The sequence below is a fragment of the Pomacea canaliculata genome, linkage group LG10 (genome assembly GCF_003073045.1).
Source record: "Pomacea canaliculata isolate SZHN2017 linkage group LG10, ASM307304v1, whole genome shotgun sequence".
Taxonomy (NCBI): Eukaryota; Metazoa; Mollusca; class Gastropoda; order Architaenioglossa; family Ampullariidae; genus Pomacea; species Pomacea canaliculata.
This window is the reverse complement of record NC_037599.1, coordinates 2,298,367-2,325,199: the sequence shown is the minus strand read 5'-3', so window position 1 is coordinate 2,325,199 and position 26,833 is coordinate 2,298,367. Positions and strand designations below refer to the sequence as shown.

Sequence of the window (26,833 nt, the reverse complement as noted above, 5' to 3'; positions counted from 1 at the left end):
GACAACACCGGCCCAGGAGGAGGCAGTATGTTGGATTGGACATGCCCGAGAGCGTGACCTCCCCCCAACTACATTCCTGTCGCACGCTCGATGCCCCCCATGGCGCTTTTCAACGCCCGAGAGAAAAACTAGAACAATGACAAGCTTAAGGAAATTGAAAAGGAAGGCTTTGGTGATTCCATCGACACCAAGTTAGGGCTGTAAACTCCTTTCCCTCGCATATAGCGCAGACAACTCCCAGCTGCACGTGCTGACACCCGCGCACGCTGGACCAGGTCCACTGTGGACCTCGCAATTACTCGTAGAAATGGAGAGAGCTAGGATAGAGAGATGGAATAACCCACGCATCAACACCATGATCCAGTTGCTCAGTGCTCACCCTCACCTGATGCTCCTTGTCACTAATATCAGTTTCCTCCCTCATCTTCTCGTCTCCCATCACCCTTGATTACAAGATACATTTTCATTTTCTCTCTCTCTCCTTTCCGCACTCAGTGACGTGTGCTCGAAATATCTGATTTTCCTATAATCTGCACTTGGTTTAGTTCTTGTTTTGTATAAAGTTTATGTTCGCATGATTGGTATAACTGTGGTGAAATATTGAATGCTAATCGTTTGTTGTGTCGTTTCTTTGTTAAAAACTCTTTTTTATATTTTTATACCTTTCCTGCCGTTTTCCTGTCGCAACGCAGTTTCTAAGAAAGCATGATGACATGCGAAGGCTGTCAACGTCCCCACTGGAATGCCAGCCCATTGCAAGAGAACTATACAGCGATTACAACTGCAATTACTGTAATTACTGTCCCTCCGTTCTTTCTGGAGAGTAATTTGACAGCTAAATTGCCGATCGACTTGGCAGAAATTATGAAGATGTTGAGAGCGGCAAGAAAGGTTCCATAGAGAGACTTCATGTGAGAGAAAGAAATGATCCTAAAAATGAACAGCGCAATAAGTACTGTGTTGCAATTCCATATTGTCCTCCCCTCCCTCTCTCTGCCCTCCGCTATGTCCACCAATCTGCTTCTTTCTTGATTGCGTCTTTAAAATGAAATTCTGGGATTTAAAAAGAAACAACTCGTGTCATCTCTCCATCCAGTGTAGCAGCCACAGCGGTGGTCTAGAGCACCGACGTGAGCCGACGATGAAGATCGATAATCGATTAGAAGGTTCCTACGCAATTACATTACAGGGCCTGTACTCACCCTCCCACCCTTCTCCCCTCCAGATTAGAACCGCGAGACGGTCTCTGCACCAAGCATTCCTTCATAACCTCACAGCGCGCAAACTGGCGATTTTTTTTGGAGAACTTTAATCTTTTAATTTCAGGAGCTGGTGGCACAGATTGAAGCAGGAGGTCGTCGGTGGTGTGATGATGGGTGGTCTCCCAAGAAAGATGATTGAAAGCGAGAGAGACATATGTCGATTGAAAAAAGTTTCATGAGTGACAAAATGAAGAGATCGAAATAACACACAGACAAACCCACACACGCTACTAAGTCCGAGGCGCCCTAAGAATCGAACTCATTAACATGCAAACCCAGACATTTGCTAATGCACCATAAAAATCCTCACCCACTGACCTGTCAGGTGCGGGGTCAACTGAGTAGATTATCGGCAAACCTGCATGTTAATGACCTGACACACCACCTGACACACTACCTGACACACCACCTGACACACTGTCGCTATGTTGGGAGGGGCAGGGGGTGTACTAGGGAGGGTAGGTGGAGACAGCGAAGAAAGAAGAAAGGGGAGCTTACCGAAGGCACCAAGTCTGTAGTTGAAGGTGATGACGATGATGTCGCCGAGGGCAGCCAGGACATCGGCGTGCAGCATGCCCCCCATGGCCTCCTCGTTGGAGCCGCCGTGCACGTGCACCAGCACCGGAAGTCCACCTTCTCCGGACACCTGCCTTCAAAATATGACGTCATGCCCACAGCTCGTGTCAAAGGTCGCCGCTCATCGCCGAGGCAACGTATATCCAAAGATTCATTTTTTTTTTTGGGGGGGAAGGGGTCTCTTTCACTCCCCCAGTCCCCCTACCCCACCTTTTATCGCGTTACCCATTCCAAATTGCTTCCAAGTCTTTAACTCAAACTGTCAACAAGGAGTTCTCATATATTTTTTTACTTTAATGAGATCGAAAATAATGTGCGAGCTGCATGCGATAACATTTTCGTTGGATTTTTAAATATGATTTTAAGTTCAGATTAATAAACTTGTCTTTAAATATGTCAGGCGAAGACTAACATATTCTCCATGGTTTTGGATCACAAACGTACATTGGTTTCACAACAACTTCCAGTATTTTCATGTCTTGTGTTTCTAGTGCCACTATCTGTCCACCCATCTGTGTGTTTGAGTGTGAGAGAGAGAGAAGAGAGAGAAGTGAAAGAGAGTTTAGCCAGTTTTACAATAAAGTATCCACACAGTCGAGATAACATGGAAATGAAAATCAACTTTGAGGACTGCTTCACAAACCGTATGGACTGGGACATAGATGTTGAGGTACAGGCAGTCCTCGTCCATGTCCTCCCTGGTGAAGTCTGGGAAGTGGCTCCTGACGTAGCTGAGCTCCCAGCTGGTTTGAAGACAGGCCTTCCGCAGTGACGTCACTTCCTTGACACCATTCCATGGCAACGGCGGTAGTGGCTTCTGCAACATTGACATCAACATCGCCAATATCGCGAAAGAGCGAAACACACTGGCCCCGTGCAACCAACAATCACAAGATGAAGAGCGAGTGTGGGCAGATGGAACAGACTGATTGGTGAAGGAAACGAGGGCCTTAGGTCGTCTGGCGAGGTTTTGTTGAGACTGTCCCCGTCAATTGTATAGTGTGTCTACACAACCTCCAAGTTTTGGGCAAGAGAGAAAGGTTTTAAGAATTAGTGGACTTTCTCACACACCTGCTGATAAAAGGTCAAAGGTTTTGTGCGTTGCAATGTTCTTCAAACGATTGGATAAAACTCAGCGCCATCTACATGCCTACCAACATCACCACGTTTGTACATATTTTACATCCGGTCACTGTCTTTGGCATCGGATTTCATCTCGGCATTGAGAATGTAAAGGTAAACACCTCAAACTTCTGTTGTTGACCTGTTTCTATTCACAGTAGTTTGTTTTGGGAGGAGGCTATCTCGAGAAAATTCAGAGGATGGTTAAGTGTGTAACCACTCAGATCTTGAGAAAATATTACTTGCACTAAGTTTGACCCATTTATTAAAAAAGAATTGGCACCCTACTAGACCTTTACAGACAATTTGAACAAAACTCATTAACCTCACTCACAATTTTCCGGTTGTCCACATGGTTTCGATAAACTCAATTAATAAGTTCTTTTTAAAAGTCGGTCAGCCAAATACTAGACAATTTTTTGGCCAGCCTGTGGACACAAACAGCATCTCCTTTCAAACAGCAGACACGAGTAACGAGGTCTACGAGAAAGTGAGGAAAACTTCTCCCTCGGGCGCTGCATGAAGCTCATTCTTTAATAACGCCAACCGAGACCAACACACCACCGGCCATCATCGCTACATCCGGGGCGCCATCACGTTTCAGTGAGGGTAACCGGCCTTTGCAGGACTCGAGACTTAATTCCCAACGAGTTTCATTGTCTCTTACCTCGTGCCTATAAATTAGGCAACTCTCCTCCATTAAACTTCCCCTTGCCCAGCGCCCCCTTGCGAGCGGAGACTCTGTTCTCTCCCGCCGCGTCTCCATGTCTGATGTAGCGCAGTCTATCACACATTTAGCGCCGATTTGGCCCAGACACTGAACTGTATGGTCAGGGTAATGGGAAACGACAGCGAAACCTATAAATATTCATCCCAATGCTTGGGGACTCCTCACGCCTCAGCCCCTAAAACCTTTGGTGGCGCGAGACGAAGCTGCAACCATTGCCTGCAACTGCATATTCTTGGATAGAAGGGTTTTTTAAAGTTTAACAGTCGGTCCTTTCCTTCACATTTGTTTCTCTGCTGGGAGTGGCAGTCTGTCACGCCGCCCGCGGCCAAGATCCGATAGCTCAGCGGAATTGCTCCTGTGAGGACGGCCCCCGTTCTTAACGCAGAGAACGCACGAGCTATCCATCACTGGACCATGCTAACTCCAGATATTAAAACTGCTCGGAGACATGATAATGTGCACCTGACGTCTGTGTGTGTGCGCGCGCGTGTGTTTCTTGTGTTTATTCTTTTCATCTTCCTTTTTCTTTCACAGGCTGCCTGCTCATTCCCTCTGCCACCTTCGTGCACTGAACACATTTCGCCATTTATTTTAAAATAATGTTGACGTTCCAATTTAACATCTATCAAAGCTTTTTTAACGAGATTTCGGTCTGTTAACGCATTTTTTTCTTTGCTACCAATTTTACGGGGAAGAAGGCCTTCACCGCGTGTCAGATTTAACAAGATTTTTAGTTTGTTTTTATGTTGCCAAGGGTTTAGCGGATCGACAAGTTAAGCGCCTGAATATTCTATTTCTAAGCGCCTGTCCTCACTTCATTCAACTCTCGCCGAGCACGGAGATAATTCTAGACCGCCGGCAGCAACCGAAGGATTGTGTTACTGTAATATTATAATACTAAACTTGTTCTTACAATATTCCTGTGCCAAGTGTTTCATCTGTGGACAAATCCCGCCCCCACACTTCAGGGTAATGGGGACATTAGATGAATCGGGTTCCCAGTCCACCACCAAATTTAAAAAAAGAGAAGAAAGAAGACAGAGCGGTCCTTGTTACGATGAACGCACTTCATCTTCTCCACTTTTCCACACTTCCACATGGAATGCTAACAAGAAAAGAGCATCGGGCATCAGTCCTACATCCCCCAGACATGGCCTCGTACATCACCATACCACTGTGGGGTGGGGATGCGGGGAAGTAGCAGGTAGGGTATGTGAGGCTGGATGAGGGTAGCAAGGGGAGACAAGATTTCAAGGACTGTCAACTGCCTCGCGAGGTGATCTCCACTTGACGCCAGCATTGTATCTGCAGACCTGAAGACGGTTATTCGGCGACTACGGGGAACAAAATGTCGTCGCCAGACCCAGAGGCATGCTAATGAATTCTATTGTGCCACCAGTGAGATTAAATTGCACCAGTCCCATCTCTGAATGGGCGGTAACCATGGAGTGGAGGCAACCTACCTCGTGGGCAACTCTAAACCTGGGAGAGGTATGCCAGTCCTCTGACAACAAAAAGGTGCAGATCATAAGGCTCACATCTTGTGTATAATTTTTCTTTTATTCTAATTGTCCAAAGGAACAACAGGTCAGGGATAGCTAAGGCTCTTCGATTACAGAATTCTGTGCCCATGCTGTAAAGCATATTCTTAAACGAACAAATAAGGACATACCGGGGTTGGTGGGGAGTATCTAGCACTGAGCTACCTGATCATTAGACAAACACCATGTGCACCCTACAGGCCTATCGGGGAGCTCTGCACCATCTAATTACCTGCAATTTCCATGAAACCATAACACAAACAAGAGTTGGTCCTGTCCACTCAGGAAGCAGTCTAAGCATCATTAAAGGTAGCTCCTTTCCACAAAATATACTGTACACACAACACCCTCTCTCTCTCAGGTTTCTTCCAAAAGGAGGGCATCCAGTCCTATGTCACAGCTCAACTGCTAAGTGGTGCAGCTAAACACAAACCACACCACATCATCAACATTTTTAGGTTTTGAGCTTTTTTCCAACAGAGAGGTGTCAGTTGTCTGGGAGTGCTTGTCCCCCGACTTTAATGGCCTCTCTTCACAGCGGTGGATGGAGCTGGGTAGGGCGATGAAAGGTGAGAACAGGATTTTTTTGTCTAGCAGCAGCCGACTGACTTGAAAACAACTCGGAGCCAGGGTCTTCAATGGTGTAACTTTTATTGCAGTCTTATTGCGCGGGAAAATGGCTGCGAGCACCTTGTGCTCATTAGATAACATTGCCTGCCACATTAATAATTCATTTCCACTGACAGACCAAGTGCCTTTGTGAAACCTATACTCAGCTCGCCCAGGGAGCTGGTCAAAGTCAGAAGCAGGCCTGTCCGTTATTTAGGACTGAAGGACTACTTCTTGTCGGACTGATGATCCTGAATGGCCACGAGGCCTCACTCATGCGCAGTGGTCGGGTGTCTAGTGGTGGTGTGGTAATGTTCCTGAACTTTACACTCGCCTGGTGCTAGAATCAAATTTTGGACCCAACACTCGCTGGACGAGAAGTATGACAGCAAAGCTTCTGCAGCTGGTAGCTGATGCTGCGATAGGGATGAACCTCGAGAACGCCCAAGAGGTCAGAAGAGCTCTCCATGGCAAGCCTAGAGTGTGGAAACGAGACCACTCACTATCTGACGAGCCTAGAGTTGGTAGTGAGAACCGGAAGTGATTAACCCCTGGGTTTGGAGTGAAGAGTTCTGTGAGCAAGCCTAGAGTTTGTTCTGTAAAGAGACTCATGGTGGACAAGTGTGTCCTGAGCTGTTTGTCCAGACCTTGTAGACCAACGAGTGGTCTGCGGCCTGATTGCTAGGCGACAGGGACCACACCCATAGTTTTACTGACCTTTAGCATCAATAATTCCTATTTCTTCCACTACACTGTTTCTTGCTGAATTAGATCATCGAATTATTCTGGGTAATGGGATGAAGGGGTTAGTTTCTAAGCCACCTCAAGTCTGACGGGATTTTTAATTAAAACCCGTCACTTCTGTCTGTGGAAATTAATCAACTAGCAACTTTTTTTTAAGTGTCTTGGCTTGGTGCAAAAGTCTAAAGCATCCCATGTGTGTGTGTTGGCGGCAGGGAGTATTGTTAAATTTATTGGCTTGTTTTTTTTCTGCTCATTGGTGAGTCTTGAACGTCGAAAAAAAAGTAAATTTGCGCTCAAACAATTTAAACAAGTTATTTGCTGATGTGAAGTAGGTATTTGAGAAATGTAGATCCATCGTTGATGGAATTCAATTTGCCTTCCACACGAAGCCTACTACAAGCATTGATATGGGCATTAATGTTCCAAAAACTTTTATTATTAATGTTAACGATTTTCCCGTCATTTCCACTCTCCCCTAGGGACTAATTGCAGAAGATGAAGCTTTTATGTGAGTGAATATACAACATGAAAGGCTTCTTGGCGTCCATGTGCAATTGGCAGGGGGCGCTCTTGATTTTTTTAAATATTTTTTATTTTTAACTTTTGTCGTCTTCATTGTAAAATATTCCAATAAATTAAATAAAAAGCGATGTACTTACCTCAGTAGTTCGTGTTTTCAAGTAGCAAATTCTTATTGCATCCTTAAAACTCAAACCCACGTGTTCTGTGTCCCCAGTGCACTACAGCAACATGATTGTGACAAGGATGTGAAACATCACAGACAGCTACAACCCTTCTCAACCGTTCCAACCTCACCTTTATAGACATAAACTGCTTTACCTGCAAGGATTCAGTCCCCTACTTGTCAGACCCTAACTCCAACAAATGTTCTCCTGTCTGAGGAATCCCCAACGCTAATTTTATTCTTCCACATGGCGGATGTCCTCACTCACACCTACTTCGTGAAGCAGGATGTTGAGGTGGTGTAACACTGAGTATATTATTGAGATTATTGCTAACATCGACAAGGAGGCGCGAAATGTAGGCAAAGAAAATTCAGTGGGTGGGAAGGAGGATATTTTGGAGGAGGTGGCGTTCTGGCTACACAAAGTGAAGTTCATTAAACGAAGCCAAAACCTCATTCTCCGTGTTCTGTACACGATCTCCAAAGATACTCCGTTAATTTGTTTTTTAAAAGCTTCCAGAACACATGGCTTTCATTTGTGGCTAGAAGATGTGAGTCTACTTAACAGACTCGACATTCATTTGTAAAAGTATTTGTTTCTAGAAGAGGAGGAAACGTTATAGCACCACGTGACACTTTCAAGATGGAGTCAATTGGTGTGTGATGGGATACATTCTGTCTCCTTTTCAACACCTGTGTATGGGAAGCCATTGATGTCATTAATCTTCACATACACATGCAAAAGTGTTTGAGCAAACTGTCAGCATCCAATGTAAGATGGCAAGACTGCAGCTGCATACTGATATCACAAAGGTTTGATGTTCAACTGACCAGAGCTCTTGGTGTCTGTCATTTTTCACACCCTCCTGGGGCTTTAATAATGGATCTCCTAAAGTTGCAAAAAGACTTGTTGACGGGTGTGATTAATCACACCCTGATAGTGCACGAGTGCTGTTTGTCGTCTTCCAGCACTTTTGTTTTTATTCTTTACCTCAAGAGTGCATCTCATCCTGCCATCGTTTAAGCTGTAAATGTGTCTATGAAACTCCTCACCTGAATGATCAGCTGTTTGCTCCTTAAAAAACATAGCTTTATTTTTCATTAAGAAAATTCTTTAGTTGATTTTGACAGCAAACACATCAAGCAGACGGCACTTTTATATTTTACCTCTCTTTAGTAAACGTCTCTCTGTCCGTCTGTCTGTCTGTCTGTCTGTCTGTCTGTCTGTCTGTCTGTCTGTCTGTCTGTCTGTCTGCCTGTCTGCCTGTCTGTCTGTCTACTTTATGCATTTGTAGCCAAAGAAGCTTTACAACTGGAAACATTCGTGAAAATACCAAGACATCAATTAATCAATCAATCAGTTATTCAACCTCTCTCTCCTTCTCGTTCTTTCTCTCGCTCTAGCAGAAGACAACTCTCCTCTATTCTCGCATGCAACAGACGATTGATGTCAGTGAATGGAACATCGTCATCTATTCGTTGAGTCAAAGACCAGAAGCTTCTTTGAAGGCGTGTCCCTGTCTTCCTCCCCTCCCCCCATCCCCATGTACACCTCACTTAGAAAGAAGCTGCGACGAGGAATCGGATAATCGACCCGGTCCATGACCTCGTGGCCGCTGAGAGCATCTTCTGGCTCCACATCTTCATCTCATGCTGTGTCTACATGTTATGCTGCGTGCGTCCGCGTCTGTCTGTCTGTCTGTCTGTCTGTCGGTCTGTCCGTCTCTCTTTTTCCGTAAAGCGCCATGAGGCTGCTTATAGGACCGCTGTATAAGTTCACTACATGTATATTATAATTATTCAATTTTATTTTTGACAACCAGCTTGAACAACCCTCTAAAGAAAGTTTATAAATCAATCCAGAATGATATCAAGACCGTGATGTCGCCAATGTCCACCATAAACCCCATTAACATAATTAACATAATGAACATCCTCCATCGCATGGGCGGGAAAAGAAAGTGTACAAGTGTACCAACATCTTTCGTATTTTTTAAAACTCGGTATCATAGGACCAGTAATATTTCGTGGTGACAATTTTTCTTTCATCTCTTTCTTTTCTTATCACACAGATGTTTACAGGTTTGTGAAGAAAAGTGAACAGTCTGAAAGAGCTTCCAAAACAAACAGGCACCTGCTTGTAACATCACTGATGATCATCATCAAGTGAAAACTTTTATAGCAACATTTCAGTTGCAACAACAAACACGTGAAGGAATGACTAAACTCTAGTTTTTTCGAAGTAGCAAACAAAGGGACAGCTTGTGTCCACCAGACATGCCAACTGTGAGTTACACCCTAAGGTACGAGACTAGTCACCTACAACTCAGACCGTCTGTTGTCTGTTGTCTGTCTGTCTTTCACTCAGAAAGACTGATGATCGTCTTGTTTTGCTAAAGCTGACAATGAACCACTCTACATCACACCTTCATGAGCTTCACTGGCTGTCAGTCCTGGCACTGACTACAAGATGACCACACTGTGCTACCTTGTCCCAGCTTACCTGTCTGACCTACTGACCCTTGACCCTACCTACCGACCCCCGAGTTGTCTTGTGTTGCCCCTCCCCTATGTCACTCATCAGACGGGAGGAACTCGAGTTCACGACGGTTACAGTTCGAGGCCACTACCCAACAAAGTTAACAAACGAAAGTAATTAGCACCAAACTGGGAGAGAAGAAAGATTGGGTGTGAGAGAGAGAGAAAGAAGGAGTGTATGTGCTCGTCCTGCTCCCTGTCTGTCTCTCTCAGTTGATGCTCACCCAGACATCTGAGGCAAGTACACTCTTAATGTCCCTCATTCTGTTTAATGTATGTCGGCAACCACAAATAAATGAAAGTTGAAGCCGCCAAGAAAAAGCTTGAGAACTAGCAGAAGATTGTTTTGCTCTCACTTTACTACAGGAGTTTCTTTGCGAAGCTTTTTATTTTCGGTCGGGACTCGCATTTCCGTAGACACATTGGCCGACTAAATAACAATAACAACGGCGTTGAAGAAGCAGAAATGTTGCGAAGACAAAAATACCCGGGGGAGGATTGTGGAGGGGCGTGCGGGTGTGAAGGGAGGGTGGCTGGCTTGTTTTCTCCTGCAAATGATTTGGCGCCGCGCCAGAGGATTAAATGCATCAGCAGGTGTCTGGCTTGTAGTCGACGGTTACAGCGGCAGCGGCGGGGATGGGGATGTGGCTGTAGTTGCAACACCCAAAGCTTTCGCTGGAAACCCTTGGCAAACATCTTTACACTTGTTCACCCAGTTTAGGCCAGACGATGATGATGAGGACGATGATGATGCTGTGTGTGTTGTGTGATGGCATCCCAAGCACGAGCAGACATCACCTGCTCTAATCACCTGACTTCTTGTGTTTCCACATTCCAAAGAGTTATAATCGAGGTTAATAGAGGCACGGGTGATGAAAGAATCTAAAAACATAGAACCGTGAGCGACTGGCAGACAGAAATTCAGCTCTAGTATTCTAAGAATTCGCATAAGATGTTTTTATATTTAGGGGAGGGGTAGAGGGAGGTGTTACTGGCCGGGAGGGGGATATCTATTACACAATCGAACTAATGATCGACTTTCAGCAAGTCTGTCACCTGTTGTGTGTCCACTCGTCCTTCTCCGACAGCTCTCCCCATTCTTCTCACCTTCCACTCACACGACTGTCGATGTCGAGGTGACAGGAAGAACTCAACTTGTCTGAGGAAATCCTCGGTAGAGAGGACAGGCGATCAAAAATATCAACTAAATCAAATTAATCAATCCAAAGAACGAAAAAAAATGGTGGAACTAAAAAATTGTAATGCCGGATAGGAGTTGGGATTGTCTCGGACAGTCCACCAATCAGTCGGTGACTGGAGTTCACTGTCTCAAGACGCAGACGACGGACCCCCAGTCGGCGGTTACATATTTGTCTTGATGGTTGCCCTCCTTGTGATGTACTCTACAAATCACAGTTTCTGTCTCAGACATTCGCACTTGCACAACAACCCTTTGAGGGCAATAACATTTTTAAAAAAGCTGAACACCGAGCCGGTTCGATTAAAAAGCGTGGAATCCTGTCAGTCTGGCATCGGTAATGGGGTTAATTACTGCAGGCTGGCGGCTCGTGACATCGGTCCTGAGGCTGTAAAAAGGAAAATCCTACTTGCGAGATTAGACATCCATCACTGGATACAGACACAACCATTAGCCCCTACTCACCTTCCCTTCACTCTTTCGGGGAGGGGGAACCGTTGGTAATGGAGCACAGCACAGCTTGTAAGTATGAACTTATCACCAGATCATTACAACTATTCCCCCAAGTTCCATTCCCCTCCTCCTTCCTCCCCGCTAGATGGCGATTATCAGAATGTTATTATTATCGATGTTTTCCTACCTTCCCCGTCGTTTATGTCAGAAAGAAAGATAGCAGGGAGCAGGTGAGGTTCGTATTCCTGTGTGTTTCAGTTTGTTTTTGTCAGTAGAAAATGGTGAGTTTTGTTTACGAGGTTTCCATCCTTGTAGAGGCCAGTGGCAATGTCTGGGCAGACCACGTGGTGCGCTTAACTGATACCATGTTAATACCGTGTAATACAGTGTCAACTGATATCATGTTATACCACTATTATTTCTTATTCCCACAAGCACACACACACAAGCGTGTATTTGGAAACATTTATTCATGAGAAACAAGGAAGCTGTTCAGGGTGAAGGACTTATCCAGGGCCGGGTGGCAAGCCACGCCATCAGCGCTACCCGCGGGACCTGATGTTAACCACACACTAAGAGCTAACATATCTACCCGACATACCTCTGTGTCCAGCTTCATTAAAAAATTCATTAACGGCACTCTATTCCACCCCCATCTTCCCTCCGTTCGCATCTGATACTTGTGTTCAAGCAACTTGAGGTGAGCAATGTTCGTTGTCCCTTTTCCGTCGCTAGCGGAACGTGTAACACGTAACCATGACACCTGTACACGTGACACCTGTAACCACCTTGTACACACCAGTCACCTTACTCTTGTCCTCAATCCACTACAGGATTATTAGTCATTTCTAGCAGAGCGATGCTAACTACCGAGGTGTACCCATCCAACGATGTAACGATGCTGGACATTGCTCACATCGTGAATAACAACAATATTATTGTTTGTGATTTTGTCCTTGGTTACTATGGAGACTGCAGTCTGTTAGCCGCTAAGCTGCCAGCACCACCTATACAATTAACTCGCTTGGCTACCCGCTTATTGGCCTGTAAATTAGTCAGTTCAAAAGCACTGGCGTGTTCCTCGTTGCATGACGATGCACGAGTTCAGTCAACCGTCACACGTGGAATTCAAACAGCAATCAGGAAAGTCTTGTGATCTCTTCCCACAGGACGCAGTGGCTAACACACCGTGCGACATGCTCCAGTGAAGCAACATTAGAGAAAGAAAGAGATTTTCATTTATCGTTACATTTTCAAAAAATAGAAAATCCTGAAAAGTCAAACTGACAAAAAATTAGACATTAGAGAATTGATCATGGCAGGCTTTCGGGAAACAGGAATGGTTAATAATAGCCGTTAGATAAGTCACTTTACTGTCACGTCTGCTCGCTTGCGCATGCAGGCATAAAAATACCCACATGTATGCACACACACACAAGCACACACATACACACATGTTCACTATCTTTGTATGACGACAAGACTCAAACCCTGAAAACATTTAAAGGCTAACCCGAGTGCATTTTCCAACCACGATGGACTATGGCCGAGCCTCTTCGACTGTGGAAGAAAAGACTCAGCAACAGCAGACTGTAATCTGGTATGTTTTCTTTTTTTTAATTAATTTATTTATTTATTTATTTATTTATTTTTTTGCCTAGGATGGCATCTCTCCCTCTTTGAATGAAGCTCATGCAGACGAAAATATTTCGAGAAATACTACCCTTTCGCCACTTTTTCGTGATAAATCCGGATGTGATCAAGAGAAAAACATTAAAATAATATTTTTCGTGTCTGTTTGTCATAAAATACCTCCAGAATATGTTTTTGTGATATCGTTTCTTGTTATCTATTTCCAGCGATTTTTTTGCTGAGCACTCGGGTTAGCCTTTAAAATTAGCAATTATTTTCATCACGCTGGCCCCGCCTTTCTTTACAGTAGTGGCCAGCAGTGTTCTTAAAGTTTTGTACACGCACATCTTAACCCTTCATGTCACACGCTTCTTCTCCTTTTATGTCACGTGCTTTTCCCCTCTTTATCTTTCCCTGACCCTGATCCCTACATGCAATGGCCGTCTTCACCCGTCATGCCACTCGCATCCTGACCCCTTCATGCCATCATCGCCTTCATTCATGTCAAACACTCTTTCATCCTTCATGTTCCATCATAAGTGTGATTTCTTGTTCTCTGTACCTACCTACCCCCACTGTCAACAATGTCCTACCTTCTCCTGTCCTACATTCCGTGCTTTGTACTTACTGGAAGTCTGACAGTTCCCACACCCCATTGTGAGCACATTTCTCTAACTGAAATACTCAGCCATTAGCCAATTTTTCCTTTCAAACTCGCATTCCCTCCGTCAAGTTTTCCGACATCGTTGCAGGCATCTTTCCAAACAGGTCCTCATGTCGAGCCAAGACATTTTCTTTCTATTTTTAGCCTTTTCTCAAAGTAAGCTAACGGTCTCCTTTGGTGCGGCTTCCAGAAATCATAAGAATATTTGATGTATTATACGAATGCCGCACAGCTACAACCCACTTCTGTCTGAAAGTTAAAAAAACTTGAATAACATTCTTCGAATCGCTAACATGATTTATCATTATTGGAAGTGTCAGGCTGGTCTTTGATGTTTTTATCATGTGTGTAGACTCCTTGGCAGCTGGGCTTGTAACTCTGCCTCAGAACTCTTTCTTTCTGATAAAAATTATCTGTTGATAGCCGTTAATGGTTAAAAAATTTATAAATATGCACAAAAATAAATGCGCAGTAAAAGTCAAAATTGTTGAAAATTACAAGAAATGATATTAGAACAAACTACTTTAGACCTTAACTCATGAAGAACTATAGTTTATATATCTATAGCCACAGGAAGCCTAACACTGTGCAATGTGTCTTAACTGCATTTGTGTGTTTGTGTGTGTGTCCTCTAGTTATGCAAAGTCTTCAGCCAAGCGGATAAGGTTTCCGACCCTAGGGCCGTAGTCATGAAGCAGGGTAACTTTACCCCCAGGTTTACCTCTGTAATAGATACAGGTGAGGAAGGAAAAAAATAAATTGCAAGATACTGTAAATAGAAACAGACGAAGACCCCCACGGGTGGACGGATAATCTACAAGTCTCCATCTTGCATCCAGTCCACAAGTTTGCCAACAGAGGGCGCACAATGCTTGTAAGAAGGGAACGGAGGACAAGCAAACTCGGGACAAGTGTTTGCTGCTGGTTGGTAATTGCAGTCCCTGGTGAACAGCTGTCAAGTCCTCTGCCATTACTGTGCCAGTGCCGAGCAGTTCTGCAGCTGGTCCCTGACCATAAAGAAGGATCCAGAAGTGAGGCTGTCACAATGGCAGTCGTGGAGGGCTGACAAGTGACAAAAAGCCTGACAAGCTGCCTTGTGAGCACCGGAAGTAGCAGAAAGTACATGCTGGTGTCTCCATGGCAAGAGTTAATATGTTCCTGACAAGGGAACTTCCGGACGCCTGTTTCCATTATTTTTAATGGGAAAGATAGTTGTAATCTGTTCTCAGCCATCCAAAAGAAGTCTAAACCAGAGTCGTGAAATGTAAATAAAACACTGCAGCAACACACACAAGATGGCTGTCAACCAGGATTGGACATCATAAAATAATTCCCAGTCGCCGAGCGCTTTATGAGGACATTAACCGACACTGGGAGGTTGGCGAGAGGGCTCGAGAGATGCTGTCTAATGATGCATTACACTTCAGGTTGAGTTACACATACCAATGAACACATTGCTCAAAAGCTTCGGGGGAGAAAAATGGAACATGAGAAAGCCATCAGATGTGAAACATGCACTACAGCGCCACCTACCCGTCCCGTTATTGATACGAATGGTGCAAGGGTAGTCACTCCAGTGGCTGCTGAAGTGAGTGTGTGTGTGTGAGGAGAGAGTGAGGAAGAATGTTTGTTGTGGAGAAAGGTTAACTTTCAAATAAAAATATTCTTCCAATGCTCGCGATGTTTCCTGACTCCGGCCATCGTTTCAGTTGATGTCGGTCTGGTGACTGACCATCATCTCGGTTAATGAAGGCTGGTGTTTGGCTAGACAGGTTCCATTTCCCCAGACATTCCTCACAAGTCATTGTATCAATTAATATCGGTTTAATCACTGTTTGTCACGTGACCTCTTGTTACCTAACCAAGGCACAGCTGTAGTCCTGTGATTTCCTCTGATACCAGCTCCGGTAACAATGTAAATGATCCACTTACTAGTCACCAGAGGAATCGGAGTCTGGTGAACTATGGAAATCGGCTTTAAGGTTACAGACTTCGCAAACAATTTAAAGGTCTACAAGAGAACTACACAATTTGTTCCAGATGATTTGTTTGAGCTCAATACATCATCCCCAAGATCTCACAGGATGTCACTCACTTCCTTTGTTCTCGAGAATTATTAATCACTATGAACAGATAGATGTTAAAACCATGATGTCTACAACATAATGTGTGCTGAGCTCAGCTCAGTAATTTGAGCAAAATGGCTTTTTGTGAACCTTCATCGTTTCCCCATCGTCCCACGCTCATTGATGGCGCCCATCGACAGTTTGTCGACCATCTTACATCGTCTCTCACTGGAGCAGAACCTTCCAGTAGGCTGAGCAGACGTCCTCGTGATGGGAGGGTCAAGGGTCAGTGAGCCATTGAAGGCCGCAGACCGATTTACGTGCTGTCCTCGCCAGCCTCGTTCTGGTGGGTAACCAAGGATGCGAGCACGCGCCATCGTATCGTCAACCTGCGGCTGCAACAAATTCTCTTGCTTCCCTCAACCTGCCAGTCCCTCACAATCGACCAGCAGGAGTTATCTGCCGTGGTGATGTCGACAATGGTGTTTTCATCTTTTTTTCTTCGATGACCAAACAAAGGACTGAATGAAATGGACTGAAAGTGAAAGGAAAAGGTTGCAGGGAGGACGGGAGAACTAGAATGTAGGAAACGCCCCACAACGCTCGTAAGAAGACAGAACAAAAGAGAGATAAAACCAAAACCTGCGCGGGGCTGATGCAAAAGACTTATTGACAGGTTGCCGCACAAAGGTGTCTGGCAACAACAGGAAATACAACTCCTGAACCTGATCTGCGCCTGCGTGTTCCGGACTCTGTCAATCGTGTGAAACGGGTACCTGACCTTGACTGACTAGTCAGACGCCAGACCTCGGCTTGTTGGGTGAGCGGCACCCGGCTTCTGGTCAATCATGATGTAGATGGCATGTAGATGATGGGTTCTCCTTTAAAAACCATACTGTCTTGATGACTGAACATCATGGCATCCAACACAAGTAGAATACTTCACACATCGTCCTAGCAACGGTATAAACACCTGGTGTACATACATGAAGACGGTATTAAACTGGCTTTACATGAATGTCTGTGTTTATATCTGGATAGATAATCATAATGAATTATTAGAATTTTTCTGATAAATTCTAAATTTAAATACCATACATCTGTCGGCATGGCTTCAGAAGCTTGCCGTTGAAGGCCGTCCCTCATCACCTAGAGGCTGTCGGGAATAACCGACATGAGAACAGAAGCAGTAAAATATGAAATAGCAAAGCAAACGAGATTCAGACGAGAAAAAGAAAGAAAGAAGAAAATCAATCAAACGTCAAAAAGAATTGCGTGCGAGAGGATTTCTACACTCATGTCGACATCAAAGGCAGACCAGGCCGCTTGGGCCATCTCTCAGATTAAATTCTCAGTTCCCTCCCCTCCGCCAACACGCACGCACGCACTTCCCTCCCTCACCACCACCACCACCTTGACAGGCTCTCCTCAAGATTACAGTCCCTCAGCATGCGGCCTTCTAAACAGCAACTGTCACACCCACACTGTGACATGTGAAGGAAGTAACCGTCACGTGACATGTGAAGGACGTAACCGTCACGTGACAGGTGAAGGAAGCGCCTGTGACAAGTGCGCAGATGCCGAGAAGCTCTGCAACTTCCTCCTCGCCCCTCCCTGGTGTGGCCGGTCCTCCTGGCCACTTGATGACAAATCAAGGTAGCGGCCATTGAAATGTTTCCTTGCTGCAAGCCTGCCGTTACCTTGGAGAAGGGATGCTAGACCTATTTTTGAAAGGAAATTGGGGATTGGGTGGGGAATGTGTGCGCGAACAACCTTTCTGGTCTGTTACGTCGAGCTGCGAGGATTGCGAGTTACCGAACCTGAGTTACGTGTAATGCAACTTGTAACACGGCGTTACCGCCCTTGATGGGTTTTAATTTCAAGAATATGTCCGGTCGTGTCCTATGAGAGGAAGTAAGTTCAAAACCTTCAGGAAACGCTTCCTTCCAAGATAAAAAAATAGTTAAAGTGTCAAATTTGTCTGTCATCTGTCTCCTCGTTTGCACCGATGTTATAAAAGTTAAAAAAATAATAAATAAATAAACGAGGAGAGTGACGTGTACTCTTTGTTCTCCGAGGAGAGTGACGTGCACTCTTTGTTCTCTGATAGAATGATGTGAGAAGAATATTACACGAGGCTGTATTTGCGAGGTCCTTCCAGTCTCTTAATATTCTCTACACATCATTCATATCATCGTTTGTCCGTTTCCTTGTCAGACTATTATTGTGTGTGTGTTGACAGTAGGAACATTTGTCAGTTCCTCTACCCAGCCTGATGTCTTAATACCCCAGTAGACAATCAATACATCCATAAACCTAGTGTAGCATGTTAACAAGGGAGTTGCTTAACATCATGGGATAGAGTGATGGGCAAATGCGGCGAGGCATCGATTTTCGAGATTCTATCTCGTTTATTCATCTTTTGGGAAGCATGTGAGTGAGAGAAGGAGAGTTGTGGCTTTAGAAACAGCCTGATGACTGACATTAAGAAGCGCAGCTGACAAGGTAGGTCTTCAAGGGAGAGGAGGAAGAGGAGAACAATAAATGGCCTTGGCCTTGAGAAGATGTTCATCAAACTCGGTCGTTTACCCTCCACAAACCCTCCGGAAGACATGTCTTTAAAAGAGAGACAGAGAGAGAGAGACAGAGGAATGATGAAGATTTACTGTGACTGAAAACGATGATGCAAGTCGGCAATGAACATTATGTAATAAATAGTAAACCGATATTTAATAACATAACAGCAGACGAGGACGGACACGAGGTTGATAATGTGGGACGCGAGCTACCATCACCATCACCATCATCACCAACCCTGCCGCATCCTTGCATGTGCGGTGCTGTCAGCAGGATGCGAGGATGTGGGAGGGAGGGAGACGAGGGCGAGGCGACTGTCCTATTATGCGGCAGAGCCTAGAATTATGAGATGCCAGTCTGTCTGCAAGTCTGAGTGATTGTACAGAGAGTGGGGAGAAGGAAGCAGGAAACTCGACCTACTGACCTATACTACCTGAACTGGCTCACTGACCTTGCTTTCTCTGGCAGTCTCTCTCTCTCACACAGAAAGACACAGAACACTCGTTTCTCTCATACATCTTTCTCTCTCTCACACACACAACTGCAAAGTTGAAATCTTCCTTGTTAAGTCTGTATGTACAGTATGAGACAATCTACTTTATCATCTGATGGACCACAATCCAACATTATTAACTGACAAAGGTTGTCGTTAACCCACACTGCTTGAACGACTGAACAGTGAACATGTCCCATACAGGTAATGAACGGATGGGAAGAGTAGGTGGAGAGCAAATTAAAAGTAGTTCAGGGTGGGTGACACGATACACGGAGAAGACACGGGGAAACCCTGTCATTGTCCTAGTCACCCATTACTCGTGCAAATCTTTGACACGTCCTTCGTGTAGACAAATCAGATCCTCCTGCCACCCCCCACCAGGCAGGCGGGTGGGGACGGCCCTGGTGTAGTCTTACCAGCGGGGGGAGGGAGAATCAACTGCAGGAGGACAAGCGAAACCTTCACGGTTTAAAAAATATATTTATCAAGCTTACTTTCCTGACTTCCGTGCAATGAGATATCTCAAGCACTCGTTCTCACAGATACGTACGCACGCATGATCACACACGCACGCACACACCGCGGCCAGACAGTGACGTATGCTCCAGGACAGCACGTGACTGCGCTCCGTCTGAGGCCACGAGGTCAAGCTAGTCACGCTTCAAGTCAAGAGTTGTTTGTGTTTTTGATGTGTTTGGCTTCAAGTACAAGTGTCGAGAGAACTGCAAAACTTCATGTCGCTGTTTCTAAACGCGGCAGCGTTCTGAACATTCTACCCGTATTTTCTATCACGGGTATCACCTACCCTCTTCCCTTACCCCTACAAATACGTCAAGCAAAGAATAAGTTAAAGTTTTTAGAATGACACCAGCTGTGTGAGAAACTTTAGTTTTGCAAAAGCCCTTCCAATACCAATCATCATCATCATCATCATCATATCATCATCATCATCATCATCATCGCTACCTCCTATAATCGTCCCAGTATCATCCTTTTACTTTCTTTGATGACAACGATCTACTTACGGGTCTACTTCTCACAATCACCACACACCTCTCAGGAAGTGACGTCATCTACAGTCACAGCTCGCTCACCTCAAACCGAAGATCTCCCACGGGCGGTCGGGCGAACGGCACACCCAGGTATCGCTCCACCTGACGATCCTGCAGGTAGGGCAAGGTGTGCACCACGCCTCGCACCTTCCCGTACGCCGTCTCCCGCACGGCGGGCCGGGTGTCCGGGTCGGCCTGCACCCAGGCGCCGCCACCCCAGCCGCAAGAGTAGTCCGCCCATGCCGACACCACCCAAACCAAAGCGCACTTGTAAAATTCCATGTCGCCGCCGCTCTCCGACGCTGCACGGCCTTTCGCGCTGCATACAGCCCAAGCACAACAACTGCAGCCACAACAGCAGCGGCAGCCAGCGCCTTGTAGTGGTAGTGGTGGTGGTTGTGGCGGTGGTGGTGGTGCTTGCTGCTGCTTCAGGCGGTCCGCGGGCCGTCGAGTCGAGCGGTAAAAAAACGTGCGCCGCACCTCCCCCTCCTCCTCGTGCGACAGACCGGGTGCCTACCACCGCCAACCGATTCGCTCCTCCCGCGCGCTGTATCACCACCAGCCTGCCGCTACTTACAACGGCGCTTTCGGCGAAGGAAGTGGTGAGGCTAAGCCAACGCCGCTACCACTTGTATCCCCCAACCCCTCTCACCCTCTACCCCTGCCCTCCCCCACCACTTGCAGCGCCGACCACCACCACCACCTCCCCGCCAGTGTGACTGTCGTCGCTCCTCAGGGTCGGCGGCAATAACTGTCGCTTGGTGGCGACACAATGGAAGGTAACCACTGCATGTATCTACCTCCCACCACCACCACCTGGCCCCGTCCCACTTCCCCCAGTAGGTTTCTATTCTGTCGAGTGTTTTTCATTTAGAATTATTATTGCGATACACGCGGATGTACACGCGGATAGCCTGGCTGATGAAACCCGTTAACACCTCCCGCGTAGGCGTCTGCAAAAGCAGGCCAGACTTATCGTCTGCTCGCAGGCCATAGCTCTGGTTCCAGACCCTGCCTCCGGGAGAATGGTGTGCGGCTTCTTAATCTTCCCCCACCTTACCACCCATCCCCCATACCATCAACTAGAACCCATCTCAACAATTTATTCTCGAAAGAATTTATTCTGGAAAAGGGTTCCCTCCCCCCACACCTTGGCAGGTCATAAGGGAGTGGGTTGAAATTATGTGTCACACATATGTATCTCTACATGTATCTCAGGCTGTATAATGGCGGCAGTCCGTCATCGCCGTGTTTTCATCATTTCATGGCGCTGCTACCTGTTGCCACTCCTGACAATAATCGTGTCAGAACAGAGGCTGGTGCTTGCAAGCTGCTCCAAGCTCACACCAGTTTTGTTTGAGTTTTTTCCACTTTACAAAATGTGTGTTACGCCGACCGGAAGCTGAACCCCATCGAGATGACTGGAAGACTAGCAGGAGCGGGGGACAAGTTATCGACATCCACGGACAAAGCTCAGACTGGATTATCCGCTCGTGCTTGTCACGGATTACTAGCAGCTCAGTTGCTAAGATGTCTGCTCGTTGTGTTGTGAATGCCAGACAGGGACACAGCGACTGGAGGGTACACAAGGGCCAGCTGCTGGAGGTATGTACCCCTCTTGACCTCCCCGATCACCCATCAACCCTTCCCCCATCCACATGTACTGTGATGATGCAGGAGCGCGCGCTAAACACGCAAAAGTACAGACTGGAAGAAAAAAAAAAATGGGTTAGCATGCAGCAACCTGCATGTCCCAGTCCCGTCGTCCCTCGTCCACCCGAGTGTGTGCAGGTCTTTTGAGGCACACCCATACCTCCACACATTTTAAAAGATCGAGAGAATCCGAGAGATACAGAGATAGGGAGAAGTAGCTGAGACACAGAGAGGTAGAGACAAGAAGACAGAATGAGAAAGCTAAAGCACATAAAGGTAGTAACAGGAAGACAGAAAGGTCGAGAGAGAGAGGAGGCAGACAACATCAGACAGAAAAAGAACCAAGAAAAAGTAGGTGAGAGGAAATGATAGATTCTGGCGCGATGCCGTAGGGAGAGAAACAGAAAGAGAAACAAATAGCTAATCAGATCTGAAACGAAGAATTATTATTAATTTTTTGAGTTTGGTTTTAAAAAGCAAACAAACAAGACAATGTCGGAAGATACATGAGATTAGCCTGAAGCATCATGTTCACTGTCCAAAAGCAACACCAACACAAAAAGCAGGGACAGCTGGGTGGCGATAAGGTCACGTGGTTGTCAAGAACACATCATTTGTTTTGATGATCTCCGTGGCTGGTCTTAATTTATACCCCGGGTCTTTGTTGTTTTTCTCGATTTTTTTTTTTTGGTCGGAGGGAGGAAAATGGAAGGGAACTATGAACAAATAAAAGTAAGGAGGTAAAAACGAACGACATCCCAGACCTCTGTCACCACAGGAGGGCCTTGAAGATAGAAAGGAAGAGCAAACCCGAAGCAGCTTCCTAGTACAAAGAAGTGAAGGGTGACATCAAGAAATGTATATAAGTAGCTAGGTAGATTGGACATACACGTCCATGCTCAGACTGACATCCAGCTTTTCCTTGTTACACCACCGAGGGAAAAACGGAAAACTCAAGAAAAAGCGTTTTGTTTTCGTACTTAAAATACGATGTCCACACCCCGTGGACACTACTTCATGTTTTTCCTAACCCAGGGTAGGTACCCGCTTTTTACAACCTGAGGGGTAAAACATCTGCAAAGTTTGTTTGGACACCACTTTGTTCGAAAACAAGATTTTCCTTGAGTTTCCCCATGTTGCCCCAGGCAACGACTTCACCTCGCGTCATAACTCGCGTGATTTCAGTTCACGTCTGTCTGTCTGTGTCTGTCTGTCTGTCTGTCTGTCTGTCTGTCTGTCTGTCTGTCTGTCTGTCTGTCTGTCTGTCTGTCTGTGCTCATTATTTTTCTACGTATGTTCTTTATCAAATAACATTTTACGCAGTTGTACCAATGTACAACGGGATCTTCGTAAATGTTGTTCACGCACACAGACGTACACACACATTTATAGTAGTCTTTGTTTATCATCATTCATGCATAAAGATTTATCGAGGAAAACAATTTGGAAAAGCACGTTAGAGGCTGCCATGTCCTCTGTGTCGGCTGTTTTCATTGGCTGCAATGGAGGGATTATGAATGGCCTCATCGTCACTCAATTACGGGGCCAGAGAATACTGAGGTAAGTGAAGCATGAAAGATAAAAGATATTTTGCCTTCAACAAAAGTCTGTTTTCGGACCGTCTGCACACAGCAGTCGTGACACATTGATACAGACCACGTGTGACATCCGCTCGTGACATTGACAGAGCACGTGACACAACATTCGTGACTGCTGCAGCAATCAAGACACTATAGAATAAGGGAGACAGTCACAAGTCACAGAAAGGAGGACAAATACACCGTTGTTGACATCTAGGATTTGTTGGAGCTTACAAATGGTAAACACTACTCATTGTTGTTCCAAAGACACAAAGACAGTATTTTATGCAGCAAGTCATCACTTGTGGGCAAAATGAGCAAAAATCAAGGGCAAATGTCCAAACTGCACGATATTACTTTATTTTACTTATATTATAAACCAATCCCAACCAATACAACGCCGGTGTCTATGGAGACACCAGGTTTACCAATGATTTACCTGGACACACCTGTGCTTCGTGAATACGGCGTAAAGGTAGTGGAAAAGGAGTGAAGAGGTTCTCTGGGCAAAACTTTAAATAAATTTTGTAGGAAGTGTTTCATATGGCGAAAGTAATTAATATGTACAAGAGTCTGGTGATAAGTATGTTTTCTTCCTTTGTTTGAATTGCACACTGAACGCATGACGACAACAGGAAAAAGTAACAAAGAAAAATGAATGTTGAGACCCACTAACCGAACTCTGACCCTTTTGCCGAGAAAACAAATAAGTGATATACCTCGAGATCTCACTCCAAACACAATCAGCCAATACAGATGTCGCCACTCACGCTTGCAGACAGTACTTGAATGAACGACCTCAGCCACCGTGACGACTCGAGGGCTTATTCTCTCCATCAATTCAAAGGTCAAGCGAAGTAGCTTCGAGAACCTCTTACAGATTGTTGAGAAGGCTTTCTTTGGTCGCGGCTGTCGGTCGTGTCCAGTGTGACAGGTCCTTCTGTCTGCACCTCACTGCATGGCTTTACCTCACATCCCTCACTTCTGTCACCGTCATGCTGCTGTACTGTAGTTCTCCGTGCTACCAGAAAATTGTTGACAAAAGTTCATACCTGGTGCAAGGAGGGGCTCAAGTGTTAAGTGTCGTATGTACTCTTAACACATCAGATGTGAACCTTGCTTCACATACACGCTAAAGGTGAAGGTCGTCCTTGACCCTCAGCCGTTAGGGAGTGAAATGTTAAAGGTCACACTTATTTCGGGAGGGGGGAGCGGCCATCTTCTCTCCCTCTCGCTGCATTGCCTTCCCTAACCCTCCGTGGAGTCAAGTATTTATTGTGCATACTGTGAACAAAGCTTCATATGTAATGTGTGCACATCTTTATTCACACTTAACCAGAATGTTCACATTGTTCTCAAAGTTCACGCTGCCTACAAAGCTTGGCGCATGCTGTCCATACAGCTTCCTCCATCCTCCGTTCAAAGGAGGTCCTGTCTACTTGGTGAAGTCCAAACCGAAGATGAGGGCTTAAGCAGCTCAGTCCCGGCCAGTCGGGGTCCCTGCTATTTCCTCACCGCCAGGGCCAGGAAATTAAAGCCGGTCATTCTGGAATTGTCACCCTGATGTCACCGCAGCGAAGGTCATGTCATCGCTGGTGGGTCATTCCCTAGCAACATCCTCTGGACACAGCTTTCAATGGCCGTCCACTGCAAACACCTGGAGCACCTGTCCCACAGACCCTTGCAAACACCTGTGTGTGTGTGTGCACGCGCGCCTGCTTTTGAGTTTAATTGTCCTCAGCAAAATTGAGTCGGTGGGTCTGCTAGACGTTGAGAGTTTGAGATAAAGAGTTCTGTCCCTTCGCCTAACAGGCTGAGGTGATTGCCTCTCTTTGATATTGTTTATGTCGTGTTGTCCGCTTCGATTTGAGTAAACTGAAGAGATGATCATCCTCTTGCACTTTCATTAGAGTCAGCGATACATTTCCTACTAGAAGGACTCTTTACACAGAGTACAGGCTATCACACAAAGACCCACGTGATGTAGTCATTAGTGTTGTTGAGGTTCTCGTACATCGAGTTGTCTCCAGGCCCGATTCTAGGCCAACGAGGGCAGATGCCGCCTTGCTTTTGTTTACTATTTATTTTTTTGTATCTTTGTGAAGCGACGAGTGCTCGGACACCGTGTAGAGATTTCTCATGATTGGTGTAAATCGCACGTGGTGCGGAAATGTTTTATTGTTAATTATGTCTTCTAGTACTATCTGGAAAGGTTGGAGATACATTCCATACAGAGTTCTGACAATAAGTAATAAGGATCATCATACAGAGAGGTGGTACATCAACACTGGGACAACTCCAGTCTTCGCTTGTCTCCCTTTGAACTACTGCTATAAGACAGTTGGAATGAGAACTTTCGTCCTCACCTCTTGCCTCCCTCTCTCTCCCCCTTTTCCACATATTTCCTTTCCTTCCTGTGTGTTTTCCATTTGTTCACGAGGAGTGAACTAGCTTCTCCAAAGGACTCAGATTCTAAAAATACAGGACGTTCAAAAAGAAAACACACACACAAGTAACTTAGCGGCTGCAGGGTCAGTGGAGTAAGTGGTTCATCGTGTTTAGGAGACGTATGGGACACAGTACGATTGGTCTGCAATTATTCTTAAAAAATGTTAACTGAAAACGAAGTGCCTCGTTGTGGTTACAATGCACTGCCGTTCTACCAGAAACATGAATTTCTATTCCCAGTATTGCTGAGAGTTTTTCTTTTTTAAAAAAAGTCCTAATGTCACCCAATGGCTGCTGCCATCTCGCCGGCGACCTGTACAATCTTCCTGCGGAACAACGATGTCCGCCTTCCCTCCTGCTCGTCTTCTACTTATGCTTTGCCTGACTTTTGTGATCATGATTTCAAGCTTTCGGCTGCATCCCACTTTTTAGCAGTAATTTGCAAAATGGGACAGCTGTCTATGTCATCCCGTCATGCTCAGCAGAGCGGAAGTCCTGTCTTTTGAAGGCCCGCAACTACGACTAATGGCGCAAGGACCCTGCCCCTTGCTCTGCGACAGCTCTTCAGCTCCACCACAACAAAGACTTTCTCTCTTTCTCTCTCTGGGGGAGGGTGTGGGTGGTGCTGTGGTGAATATCTTTTAAATGTTAAATGCTGTGCTGCTCGCCTGCCTACACTGGGCTCATGAACCTAGAGGAGGAAGTCTGAAAACACGTGTAAGCGAGTGCACATGCACACATACCCGCGCGCACACAGGCAAACGCATGCATGAACTGAAGAATGAAAGGAAGAAAGAACAACTAGTTCGCTATTGCGAAAGACTCTACGGCAGCATCTCATCACAATACAACATCATAATAAATTATCATGTCATTACTGTCAATTGCAGTCATTTATTTAATATATTTCATATCTGTGTTGACTTAGGTCGTTTCCCATTTTTAGCGTCTCATCTGGCTGTACATTCTCTGTTTATAAATTCTCACTTAGGGACGCCTTCTTTATTGCAAAGAGTTACAACTTTCGAATGTCTGAAGAAAAAACAGATAACGACAATGGTAGTGGAAACTAAAAAGAACGGTAAAAAGGTAAAGGTTCATCCCTAATTTATTTTTAGGTCGCTGGAGTCAGTTGTTTTTGTGAGGGCGTTACATATTTCCTTTTTCTGCTTTAGCTTTCCCTCTCCTTGTGTTGGCTTTTGTTGTT

The 26,833-nt window shown here is 45.5% G+C and overlaps 1 protein-coding gene across 2 annotated transcripts in view; it reads right to left on the bottom strand.

The window, feature by feature from the left end:
* The window catches only part of LOC112574056 (acetylcholinesterase-like), a 29,829-nt gene extending 9,281 nt beyond the window's left edge, over positions 1-20,548 (bottom strand). The window contains exons 1-3 of one of the 2 annotated variants that reach the window (XM_025254868.1): positions 19,988-20,548; positions 2,482-2,655; positions 1,761-1,908 (exon numbers count right to left, since the gene is read on the bottom strand). In XM_025254868.1, coding sequence (XP_025110653.1) covers positions 1,761-1,908; positions 2,482-2,655; positions 19,988-20,227 — 562 coding nt within the window. In that variant the 5' untranslated portion in view covers positions 20,228-20,548. Of the gene's footprint in view, positions 1-1,760; positions 1,913-2,481; positions 2,656-19,987 lie in introns of those variants that run through there. The other variant, XM_025254869.1, reaches the window with a different exon arrangement.
* Between the last annotated feature and the right edge of the window lie 6,285 nt (positions 20,549-26,833).